General features: G+C 40.2%; 1 protein-coding gene across 1 annotated transcript in view; it reads left to right on the top strand.

The window, feature by feature from the left end:
* LOC124605561 (arf-GAP with dual PH domain-containing protein 1-like) overlaps window positions 1–13,924 on the top strand; it is a 131,896-nt gene that overhangs the window by 32,229 nt on the left and 85,743 nt on the right. The window contains exon 3 of the mRNA XM_047137326.1: window positions 8,791–8,980. Coding sequence (XP_046993282.1) covers window positions 8,791–8,980 — 190 coding nt within the window. The remainder of the gene's footprint in view (window positions 1–8,790; window positions 8,981–13,924) is intronic.

Here is a 13,924-nt window from a genome sequence, read left to right as displayed (position 1 = left end):
CGCGGAACTCCAGGCAGACGTGAGTCACTGGCTGAAGTCTCAGGGGGCAGAATTTTACAACGAAGGTATTTCAATTCTTGTCCACTGCTATGATAAGTGCCTCAATGTGTTTGGTAGCTGTGTGGGAAAGTAGTATGTCAGTCGCTCTTTTAGATGTATATAATAAAATGTATTTATTGTACTTAGTGTTTTTTTTTTTTTTTTTTTTTTTTTTTTTTTTAAATGTCAACACATTCCCTACTTTTTGAATAGCCCTCATATGCAAAGATAAAATTAAATTAACTATTACATCAGTAAAGAGTAAAGATCCTCTGAGTGTGGTGATATTTCATATAGGATTATGAAGATCAGTGCACCATATATCAGTTCTGTACTCTGTTGCCTATGCAGTATGTCTGTTGGATGAGGTCAGTTTCCTGACATATTGAAATGCTCATTTAGCGATATCACTTTTTGAAACGAGTGAAAGAGATAATGTAGAGAATTACCAGCCAGTGTCTTTGCTACCAGTGTTTTCAAAGGTTTTTGAGAAAGCAATGTGTAGCAGGACAGTGGCACATTTCAGTACCCATTATTTGCTGTCAGATTCACAATTCGGCTTCAGGAAAAGAGTATCCACAGAAAGTGTGATTTATTCTTGTGCGTGTCATACGCCATCAGGGCTAAACAATCAGTTGAGGACAGTAGGTGTTTTCTTTGATTTAACAAAAGCATTTGATTGTATGTACCATATAATAATTTTCTGTAAGTCGGAACATAATGGGATTAGGGAAACAGATCAACAATGGTTCAAATTATATCTAGAAAGTAGGAAGCAGAAAGTTGTCTTCCGGTATAAAAAGTTTTAATCTGATTGGGGTCATGTAAAGTAGGGGCAAGCCACAGGATTCAGTTTTGGATCCAACACTTTTCTTCATTTACATCAATAAACTGACATTAAACGTGACAGTTGACTCAAAAATTTTACTTTTTACTGATGATGTGTTATGGCAAAACAGGAGGATAGTAATTAAAATGAGATAACTAATAGTATACTCAGTAACATCAGCATATGACTCTCAGAGAAAAGAGTAACACTTAACTGCAACAAAACACAATGTGTAGAATTTCTGCTTTGGAACTCTTGTAAAACTGAACTATTATTGAAACTTCCTGGCAGATTAAAACTGTGTGCCAGACCGAGACTCAAACTCGGGACCTTTGCCTTTCACGGGCAAGTGCTCTACCAACTGAGCACCCAAGCACGACTCACGCCCCATCCTCACAGCTTTACTTCCGCCAGTACCTCGTCTCCTAAAGTTTGGAAGGTAGGAGACAAGGTACTGGTGGAAGTAAAGATGTGAGGACGGGGCGTGAGTCGTGCTTGGGTAGTTCAGTTGGTAGAGCACTTGCCTGCGAAAGGCAAAGGTCCCGAGTTTGAGTCTCGGTCCGGCACACAGTTTTAATCTGCCAGGAAGTTTCATATCAGCGCACACTCTGCTGCAGAGTGAAAATATCATTCTGAACTATTATTGTTGCGAGGTGGTCAGGCAGTCGACAAATAACTATTTTAAATTATTAGGACTGAGAGGAGATGGCATGCTTTCTTGGAATATTAGCTTCAAGATCTTGTGCATAAACTGAATGCTGCTGTCTTGACTATAAGAATGATTTCCAATGTCTCTGCACAGAAATATGAAGGCCTGTTTATTTTGATTACTTTCAAGGTATTGTCTTGCATGGTGACATATTTAGGGGCAAATCTGTGCACTCACCGAGAATATTCTTGTTTCAGAAGATGGTGGTCAAACTGGATGTGCATTGTAAGTTTGCAAACTTCGTGTAAGCCATTGTACAGATCTCTCAAAATTCTAACTCTGCCATCCGCGTAAATATATTCCATCATGGGTTTTGTTGCTGACAATATTGATTAGTTCAGAACAAACTACAACATTCATTCTGTTATGACTAAATGGAAAAAAAAATAGTATACACTTGGATAACACTTCCTTAGGCTTTGTGCAGGAAGGTGTGAACAATTCAGCAGGTTTCCTTTTCAGTAGGCTTCCACTGAAACTGAGAAGATTAAGTCATAAACCTCTGGTATTCAATCTAAGATGAAATGTTTCCTTGTGGCACACTCCTGTTCTGTACAGGTGTTCCTCACAGTAGTCGAGAACATTCCTCAGTATTGCGTTATTCGTTCATATACTCTTACAATTTTTTGTGAATGATTAATTCTTTTGCTTATAAATTTTATAATCATCATCCTGTGATCTATGTACTGACTCATTCTATGAGAAATTATCCTTGGCTCCCATGTCTGTACAAAACCTGAATGGTAATTAAAATAATTCTGTAAACAAACAGCAAGAAACAAGGAAGGATGCTTGGCACTTATAAGCAGGTGGGAGAGCAGTTTCAAGTGTGGCACCAGCTCCTTGAGTTGTGTCAGAACAGTGCACTCTCTACTGTAAAGTGGAAAATAACTGCTGATACTATCCTTAGTCTGTAGGTTAGACATTTCTCAGCGAGAAGTGCCTTGCAGGATATTATACAAGACCTTGCAGGGTATTATACAAGACCTTGCAGGGTATTATACAAGAGGAGCATGTCTGGGTAGTTCATTACAAGCATCATTGCCTGTGAAAGGCAAGGTTCTGGGTACCAGTTCCGAACCAGCAAACAGTCCCCCCCCCCCCCCCCCCCAAAAAAGGTCTGGAAATTTCAAAACTGTACACATCCTGCTGCAGAATGAAAGATTCATTCTGAAGATCCACAAACACCTAACAAAAGGTGGTCCCCAGGACAGGATAGATTCTCTGAAACCATCTATACCATGGTGCAGGTTGGAGTCCCAGGTATCACACCATGTGGCCATGCATCAAAGTGGGCTCTCGTTTGAGAGTAATCAACAAAACAACAATTTTACATATTGCTATAGAGCAGTGTTGTCCATCCTTTTAGGTTATGTGGGCCACATTGGAACAATATGAGTATTTTTGGGCTGCACCATGTAATATACAGTGGAACCTTGCATAGCAAGAATAATTCATTTGAGAATCTTACTCATAGTGTGAAATACTTGTTAAGTGAGACAATTTATCCCTTATAAATTAATGTAAAATACGATAATGTGTTCCATACAGAAAAAGTACTAAAAGTTTTATCTTATTCATGCCATTTATTCAAAGAAAATTATACTTACAGAATTATGTACTTTATTATTCATGATACATAAACTAATTCTTTTTTACTAGGGAGCTATCTACAGTCATTTGTTTCTGCCATCCTCTGTGCAATATCACTTTCTGCGCTATTGACAATAATCGACTTCTTAGCTGATTTGCACCTCATATCTAGCATGGTAGCCAGTCCGTTGTGGTGAGGCCGCCATGTACCCTGTTGTTTGTAGCCCCCTGACCACACAGGGATCGCTCTGCTGATGCCTGCACCATTAACTCCCCACGTATGCCAAGGAGTAGATGCCCATCAACCTGGGGCATTGGGACTCCTGGCAATGGCCATCCTGCCAGGTGGCATGTGGTGTGGCTGGGTGGCGCCTGTGGGGAGGGGGCCCCTGCTTGGAGGGGGGTGGCATCAGGATGGATGACAGGCCATGAAATGTACATCATCTCTTGCTGGTGGCCAAACACCAACAGTCTCTAAGCAGTCAAGGTCAAACTTGTATCATATTTCACATGGACCTTCTTTTGCAGTCTGACGATAAGCTGTGCACCAATTTAGAGGGACGAGGTGTCCATTTCATCCGGTACGTCCATTGGGGTCTGAGGGATAATCAGGTGGCTGCTGGGGCCTTCGTCTTGGCGTTCGAGGGTGACATATTACCCGAGTAGTGGTAGTGACTGCTTCCTGTCACTCCCCCGGCGTCATGCCCACTGACGCCTACCCAGATGGGCTTCAAACGAGGCAGACTGGGAAGCCTTCACCTCGGCTGTCACCACTGTATCTCCTCCACATGATGTCATCGATGTTGTCATTGAGCAGGTCACTACAACGATTGTTTCTGCAGCGGAAAACGTGATCCCTCGTTCTTAAGGTGCCCTCGGCGAAAGACAGTCCCTCGTTGGTCGCCGGAAGTCGCTGAGGCAATTAAAGAGCGTCGGCGAGCTCTACCGCGACATAAGTGGCACCTTTCCCTAGAACACCTAATAGCCTTTAAGCGGCTCCATGCCTGCATTCACTAGCTTATAAAACAATGGAAACGGGAGAGGTACGTACGTGTTGACCATTGGGTGACATATGTCACCTACCCAAGTCTGGATGAAGATCAGACATTTGCAGAGTGGGAGCTCCTCAGCGCCCTTGCACATTGCCCCGACACAGCTCCTGGGCTGGACTGGATCCACAGTCAGATGATTAAACATCTCTCGTGTGACTACTAGCAGCATCTCCTCGTCATCTTCAACCGGACTAGTGCGATGGCATCTTTCCATCACAATGGTGGGAGAGCACCATCATTCCGGTGCTCAAACCCGGTCAAAACCCACTTGATGTGGATAGCTAACAGCCCATCAGCCTCATCAACTTCCTTTGTAAGCTGCTGGAACATATGTTGTGTCGGCAATTGGGTTGGGTCGTGGAGTCATGTGGCCTACTGGCTCCATGTCTGGGCAGCTTCCGCCTGGGTCACTCTTACCACTGACAATCTTGTGTCCTTGAGTGTGCCATCAGAACCGCCTTTTCCAGTTCCCAACATCTGGTTGCCGTTTTTTTTTACGTAAAGCATACGACATGACTTGGCGACACATCCTTGCCACATTGTTTGAGAGGGTTCTCCAGGGTCCACTCCCGATTTTTATCCCAGACTTCCTGTCGTTGCATACTTTCCGTGTCCCAGTCAGTGCCTCCTATAGGCCCCCCCCCCCCCCCCCCCCCCATATTCTGGAGAAGGGGTTTCCCCAGGGCTCCGTATTGAGTGTCTCTCTATTTTTAGTGGCTATTAACAGTCTAGCAGCAGCTGTAGGGTTGTTGGTCTCACCTTCTCTGCATTTCGTACTGCTCCTCCAGTTCTGGTGTTGCTGAGCGGCCCCTACAGGGAGCCATTCACAAGGCACAGTCATGGGCTGTAGCCCATGGCTTCTGGTTTCAAGCCGCGACATCATATGTCATGCATTTCTGTCAGCATCACGCCGTTCATGTAGAACCAGAACTTTATCTTAACGACAATCCTCTCACTGTAGTGGAGACATATCGATTCTTAGGACTGGTTTTCGACTACCGATTGACTTGGCTACCTCACCTTCATCAGAAGTGCTGGCAGTACCTCAAGGCCCTCCGCTGCCTGAGCAACATTAACTGGGATGCAGATCGCTCTATGCTGCTGCAATTCTACATAGCCCTTGTTCAATCCCGCCTTGACTATGGGAGTCTGGTTTACGGTTCAGTGGCACCCTCAGCGTTGCGTGTACTCGACCGAGTGCACCACTGTGGCGTTTGCCTAGCAACGGATGCTTTTAGAATGAGTCCGGTGACCAGTGTCCTGGTGGAGGCTGGAGTCCCTCGTGCTCTTGAGCACATCCACTCATACCCTGGCGAGTCGTTCCTCCTGTGTACTGACCCCTTGAGCAGCCTACAAGCTATCAACCAGTGCTGCCCTCGCCATCCTTTGGTAGCGTCCATTCAGGAGTCCATCTATATCCTGGAACGGTCCTGTTGTTCAGTGGTGTTTGTGTGGACACCAGAACACGTTGGAATCCCAGGCAACGAACTTGCTTACAGGCTGACCAAACAGGCTACGCGGAAACTGCTTCTGGAGATGGGCATATCCGAAACAGACCTGTGTTTCTGTCTTACGCCACATTTTGGCTTTGGGAGACGGAATGGCATAACATTATGCACAACAAACTGCAGGCCATTAAGGAGACTGCGAATGTGTGGAAGTCTTCCATACGGTCCTCTAGCAGGGAATGAGTTGTCCTCTGCCAGCTACGCATTGGCCATACATGGCTAACACATGGTTACCTTTTCCGTCGTGAGGACCCACCTCGGTGTTGCTGTGGCTCACAAATGACGGTCGTCCACCTCTTGCTGGACTGCCCGCTTTTGGGTGCTCTGCAGCAGACTTTTAACTATTACAGCACCGTACCTTCAGTGTTGGATGACAATGCCTCAACAGCAGCTTTAGTTTTATGTTTTATTCATGAGGGTGGGTTTTATCATTTGATCTGAGTTTTAGCGCATGTCCTTTGTCCCTCTGTCTCCTCCACCCTAGTGCTTTTAGGGTGGAGGTTTTAATGTGTTGCAGTGTGGCTGGCTTTTACTCCACCCTTGTGGAATTATTTTAATTGGAACGAGGGACCAATGACCTAGCAGGTTTGGTCCCTCCCACCCTCTTTTCAACCAACCAACCAACCATCCCATGCTCTTGGCCAAAGACACAATCTCATTGACTTCATGCTTCACAGATACTGACTCAAATGCCTCAGAGTCACATTCAACAACACACACTGGCCAAAGCATTGTGTTCATTCACTTTACCTTGTGTCGTTTCTCTTTCTTTTGTGTCCGTCAGTATATGTATTTTAATTATATTTGTCATCTTCTGAAAGCTGCTCCTTCTTGTTAATCTTACGAAAATATGACTGTGGACTTCCTCTCCTACATTTCAAATGTAGATGCAGGCAGCCGACTCCAAGGACACCAGTGCCTCTTAGGATGATATAAAACGCAAAGGAAATCCTCCCGACCTGGCTCCACTTCACTTCAATAAAAATACTTAATACTGTTATTAAGTCTTCTCTTATTCAGAATCACATATAATACAAAACACTCGTAGCACGTCATACTCCGAGCAGTACGATTTTAACCATCCTTCTACGTACAAGACAGTGAAACAAAATCGTGTACAAAAAAGTGAATGATATATTTTTGTTCATTTGTCTGTGCCTTAGTGTGCATTCATAATTAATGTCTTTGCCAATGCTTATGATGGGTCTTTGATTCTGTCATTATCGTTGTTTCATTTTTTAATAAATTTTAACTTTACCATATCCAGCGGTCTTTCACTATGTACCTACACAACGTGCAGTTGTGGTATGTGTGGGAGAATTCCAGCCTTTGTTGCTGATGCACAGCAGTCAACCTCCTGCAGAGTCCCATATGCAACAATGTTTGCTGAACGATCATTGAGGAGAAGTTGTTGGTAGTTGCTCAGTTCATTTAGATGGTCTGCTGCATGTCTATTTGCCTGTACACATCTCCACTGCCCCTGTTCACCTCTGTTGTCTATGGCCTGTGATGCACCACAGTTGCCTTGGCACTGACTTTGGATAGTGCTATTTTGCCATGCATGGTATACTTTAACCATAGTGAAAGACAAACAGTTGGAAACCTAGCCATTACAGAAATGCTTCTACCCTTCTCCCTAAACACCATGATCATGCCCTTTTGGGTGTCAGATAAATTGTTCAGTTTCCTTATTATGATGACAACTGCACTGCTTTCTGTGTCCCTCCAACTTGCTTTATTATATCCTCTACTGCTACTGCTGCCACCTGCCAGTTGTGAGAGGTTATTGCACGTTGATGTCGAACATAGTCGGTGGTCACATTAATGTGACTGGGTTGTGTATTATGGAGAGTGGTGGTGTGGTATAGCGATTAAGATACATTCCTGATGTGCAGAAGGTTCCCGTTCGAATATCATCAGATGGTTCTTATATTTTTTATTTGTAAATCTTTGTTGAAATGACTTTGATAATTTTTTTAAATTTCAATTAATTGGTTTAAATGGAATATTTAAAATTTGTAACTCTTTGTCGCGACATTTTAATCATTGTATTAACTTTCAATTTGCTTTCAGGTTTTCTTCCTACCATACTTTTCCTATCTGAGATAATTGTGAATGTGATTTTAATTACTCGTATTTGTTTATCATAATATATTTAAATGCTGATCTATTGGTTAAAAAATGAAAGATGAAATAAATTATTTATTTTAGCCAGTAGTGTCAAAAATTTATTTTTCATTACAAGGTGTACATTTTTTGGATAGTAATCATTGTACAAACGTTTAAAACATACATTGTTATACTATGGACAAAATAATGGAGATGTAGATTTAAACAAAACAAAGGATTACAAATAAAAAGAAATAGAAGCAAAATGAAAAACAGAAATAATGAATGCAATAACGCCAAAGAAAATATAAAAAGATAAAACAGAATAAATTAAATAAAAGTTAATACATAAAAATAAATAAAATCACATGAACAAAGATTCCAAATGAAGAAAGAATGATTGAAAGATATAAGCAAGCGAAAAATATATATGATGGTTCAAATGAGAGGGTCAAGGATTACAAATAAAAAATACAGTTAAACCAATTAATTCAATTAAAATAATGATCAAAAGCAATTCAATAAAGATTTAAAAATAGAAAAATTTCAAAGCATGTGATTAGAATCCACAGCCTCCTGCTTGGCATGAATGTATGTTACCACTACAGTATGCCACCACCCTGCATAGCGATATTATTTTTAGGGTTCTAGAGCATTCATTTTCATTAATTATTCGCAAACATGACTTCATTTTGATGAATGGCTGCAGTGTACGATACCTGGGATCCTAACCAACACCACGGTATAGGTGCTTTCAAAAAGCTGATCTGCCCCTGCGGATCTCCCCTTGTAAGACAGTAGCGATATTTTTACATTTGGTACGCTGCAGGAGAAAAGTTTAAATTTAGACTTATAACAAAATCAACAAAATGTAGTTGATAGCGTACTGGTAGTACAAATTTCCTGTGATGAATGATAGCACAACAACTTACATTTGGTTTTAATTTTCAGAGTTCTTGTTGAACAATGGATACGTGCAAAATATGAGCGAGAGGAGTTCAGTCATCCTGGCCGACAAAAATATGTATCAGGTTATATGGAAGGATATTTGATGAAACGAGGGAAAGACGACAACCGTTATCATCCTAGAAAATTTATTCTTTCAGAAGCTGAGGATACACTCAGATATCATGTAAAAGAGGTAAACTGTGCATATAATTTTGATGCATATGATTCAACCAAGTTGTAGCCCTCACATATTTATTAAATTGTGAAATACTTCAAAGGTTTTTTTTCTGAGTATGAGTTGAATTTATAATTCAAAATGACATTAATTTGTGTATGGTAAAACTGTCTTTCATGCATAATCAGCAGTTTTGTGACTCAGTGCATACATGACTAAGATGTTAACAGATATCAAGTTGCAGAAGAAAAATATTTACACAGAATTCATAATCAAAATATAATATCTCAACAGTTAATGGTGCAATATACAATATCTTTTCACTGACAAAGTGATGGTATGTGAAACGTTGCCAGTATTGTGATAGTATTGGAAGTAAGTACTTTCTTTGAATAATTCTGGATTTCAGATTGTTGTCACATTTATCATTTCATTAAGTATTCAATAATTTAAATTTTTCAAACAAAAACTGCTACAACCCACAGGTATTGGGCCTATTATTTGTTGCTCTTCATTAATCACTAGTAATACAGTCCATGCATCAATAAATGCATATTGCTGACATGTAATGACTTCAACACACATGAGATGAGCTGTTCTAGTATTGATTCACAGACAGTTATTGAGAAATTCACAGACAGTAGAAAATTACAGCACATTGTAGTTCCCGATAGAGATGTATCTCTAATATTGAGAACTTCAGGACGGAATCAAATGAGTGATTGTGGATTAAATTAAGTTGTTTACTACAGGGAAAAATTAAGGAAGTCTTTCATATGTAGATTTATAAACAGGTTCAAACATAAAAAAAAAAAAAAAAAAAAATGCAAAAGAAACTTCGTGCATGCTGAAAGAATTTGAGTCACTCAAGAAGCACATGTTTACTAGAATTGAACCAACACAACTGTCAAAATGCTCATCTATAGAAGAGTGTGTTTAATAAATGTTTTTGTATCTGACAAGTTGTAAGTTTCAAGGTAAAATGGGTTGGTTGCTCCATTTTACTCAGTGATTTACTTTATCACTTTATGATGAACATTAAAGACATGAATAGTTCGAGTAGCCTAGTCACAGTAGATTCTTGTCAAACTAAATTATTTCAAACTGGTAAGAAAGGTGAAGTTCCTTATATCCTCAGCAGAGAGTGATGTCAAAATTTTATAATGATACATAGACTCTTGTGCATTTGCACATATATTAAAGCATTCTTGTGGACTGTATTTGTTCCTGACAACACTTTATTGATAAGTTATTGTAGCATTCAGTGTAAAATCTTGCAGCACCCACTTAGGATGATGCAAAGGGAATGAGTAACCCTTTTGCAGCGTGTTGGGCTGAATGGCCTGCCTGGCTAAATGGGGCAAACATGTTCTGTGCCTCAGCAGTGGACAGCTGACTCAGGCTTACAACAGCTGCAGGATATGGCCACTTTCCGCTTATCGCATGTTCCAGCATTGATAGAACCACTCTTAGATAATATTCTTTACAAAATCAGTCTCATACTGCATGGGCACAGTGGTTGCATATTTTGATATCCATGATGGAGAACTTTAAAACTCATCCAAGGCTTCTGTTATAATATTATCATGGGCTGAGAAAAAGTTGGTTTAGAAAAACAACAACTTATAAATATGTGATTGGACACTTCTGTAATTTGAAATGCACTATCTATATATGTGCCTGTAATGCATTTAAAATCTCATTAATATTGGAAAAATATATTTCAAGATATACAATTTTAAAGTGAACATTTCCTAGGGCAGACACCCAAAACTCTCACTGGCTTGTGCACCACATGGCACCAAGTGTTGCTGAGAAACTGCACTTGTTTTGCTGCAGTGTTCACCATTTGAAACATCTGATACATCAGTTCTATAGGATAAATCATGCCCTTTCACATTGTATAGGTTTGTATCATGTGTACTTCTTAGATTAGAAAAATCAAATTACTGTTACTTGGTCGTGTATGCTGCTTTTTGTTCCATGCACCCCAAATGTTGCTAAGAAGCTGCAGATATTTTGCTGCACTGTACTCATTTTGTTTGCCCTTTGAAAATCTACTACACTAGTTCTGTGGGATACTTCATGCCCTTTCACGTTATATTCATTTGTATTGTGTACTTCGTAGATTAGGAAATCAATTTACAGTTACTTGGCTGTGCATACCATTTTCTGTTCTGTGCAGCCCCAAGTATTGCTAAGAAAGTGCAATTATTTTGCTATACTCTACTCATTTTGTAACATCTGATATGCCAGTTCATTAGGATAATTCATGCCCTTCATATTATATACGTTTGTGTCATTTGTCTTGTAAACATTAGAATATAAAATTGTATTTATTAGATTGGTTCTTAAGCTGAAAGGAAAAAGGAGCAGGTGAAAGCTGTAGTGTTTTCCAACATTAGAAAGGAGAGCAGATAATGACGGCATTGGCAGGAATGTTGAAGCATGGACAACAGCGAGCCAGTATTCTGTTGTGCACATTTACCATCTCCCCTGCCTAAGCATAAGTGAATGCCCTTACCTGTCAGGCCTTCCCACCTGCTCAGTGTAAATGGATACCAGTAGCCATGTGGCCATACTACCTGCTGGGGATACATGTATGCCCATAGATGTGGAAGGATTAAACTAATGATCATTCTTTAAGTACTAAAATTAAGTTCAAGTTTTCTCTCTGTCAGCAAATACAATTTTAAAAAAAATATATATTTAAGGGTGTTGTCTTCATGGTGTGCATAGGGTCTTGTTGCCATAGCATCGGTTCTCAGTGGATATGCATTCTGAACTGAGCATTGAAATTACTTGCTGAAGCTAACTTGGTATTTTTTTAAAAAAATATTTTTTATCTATGGTATTACCTACTAGGTCATTTAAAGTATATAGAATATATTCTCTACTCAAAGTTTTTGTCACTGGTGTAAAGTCTAAATGAATTGACATCCTGTACACAACACACGTAGAAGGCAAGGAAACCAGACTACAGTTTCAATGTTCCACGTCTTATGCTAAGAGAAGTATTAAATTAAATTATTTGGAACTGTTTGGACTGGTGTGAACAGCATCAGTAGGAGCACCTAGGTATTTTCTAACTCTAATTGAAGTTTATTGTAGAAAGTACACTTCATAAATGTGTAAAAAGATTACTCCAGAGCTTTATATTCTCAACGTACACTGAAGAGCCAAAGAAACTGGTACACCTGCCTCCGCAAGCACACGGAAGTGCTGCAACATGTTGTAGCGTGGACTTGATTAGTCTGAAGTAGTGCTCGAGGGAATTGACACCATGAACCCTGCAGGCCTGTCCATAAATATGTAAGACTATGACGGGGTGGAGATCTCATCTGAACAGCATATTGTAAGGCATCCCAAATATGCTCAATAATGTTCATGTCTGGGCAGTTTGGTGGCCAGCAGAAGTACTTAAACTCAGAAGAGTGTTTCTGGAGCCACTTTTTAGCAATTCTGGACATGTGGGTGTCGAATTTTCCTTCTGGAATTATCCAAGTCTGTCGGAATGCACAACGGACATGAATAGTTGCAGGTGATCAGACAGGATGTTTACGTATGTGTTACCTGTCAGGGTCGTATGTAGACATATCAGGGGTCCCATATAACTCCAACTGCACAGGCCCTACTCCATTACGCAGCCTCCACCAGCTTGAACAGCCCCCTGCTGACATGGAGGGTCCATGGATTCACGAGGCTGTTTCCTTACCCGTACAAGTCCTTCCACTCAGTTCAATTTGAAACGAGACTCGTCCAACCAGACAACATGTTTCCTGCCATCAACAGTCCAATGTCAGTGTTGATGGACCCAGGCGAGGCATATAGCTTTGTGTCATACTGTCATCAAAAGTACAGGAGTAGGCCTTCGGCTCCAAAAGCCCATATCGATGATGTTTTGTTAAATGGTTCACACGCTGACACATGTTGATGGCTCAGCATTGAAACCCACAGCAATTTGTGGAAGGGTTGCACTTCTGTCATGTTGAATGATTCTCTTCAGTTGTCGTTGGTCCCGTTCTTGCAGGACCTTTTTCTGGCTGCAGCGATGTTAATGGTTTGATATTTTACCTGATACCAGATATTCATAGTACACTTGTGAAATGGTCATATGGGAAAATCCCCACTTCATCATTACTTCTGAGATGCTGTGCCCCATTGCTTGTGTGCTGACTACAACACCATGTTCAAACTCACTTAAAACTTGACTACCTGCCATTCTAGCAGCAGGAACTGATCTAACAACTGCGCCCGACACTTGTCGTCTTATATAGGCGTTGATGATCGCAATGCTGTATTCTTCCTGTTTACATATCTCTGTATTTGAATATGCACAGCTGTACCAGTTTCTTTTGCGCTTCAGTGTATGAGACTTATTGGAAATCAGTTTTATGCATCATATGATTTTTAAATGATAATTTAACAGATTTTCTTGGAAAAGGTAGAAATAAGCATCAGAAAAGTGTATCCAATAGTGTAGAACTAAAGGGAATATCTAAGTGTTATAGTAGTAGCATTCTTGAGAAGGCCCTTTCCCAGCCTTTGAAATTAACTTACAAAGATTAGCAGAGCTGTTGCCTTTATAGTAATGTTTCTTCTTAACTAATCATCTGTGATGGATTTACACAAGTTATGAAGAAAGCAGAAAAACATTTCGCATTTCTTAATATCATGAAGCGAGCCATGGCCATTTTTTAAAATCAAAAAGTCACATATAGGATGATAAAGTCTTTGAGTGAATATCAGTTGAGTATTGATGCAAAACAATGGCACTTATATTTAAATCCACTTGCCAAAAAAAAAGTTATTTCCAGTGAGAGTAACAAAATAAAAGATGAAATGTTAAAGGAGCTGAATCAGAAGCAGAAAATGCAGGAACCTGTAGTAATATACAATACGTTTCCAAACTTGAGCTGACTACCCTCCACCCTGTTGAGAGATGTACAATCACCTTAGCAG

Source organism: Schistocerca americana, chromosome 3 (assembly GCF_021461395.2).
Source record: "Schistocerca americana isolate TAMUIC-IGC-003095 chromosome 3, iqSchAmer2.1, whole genome shotgun sequence".
NCBI classification, from domain to species: Eukaryota; Metazoa; Arthropoda; class Insecta; order Orthoptera; family Acrididae; genus Schistocerca; species Schistocerca americana.
This window is presented reverse-complemented; position numbering and strand designations above follow the sequence as displayed.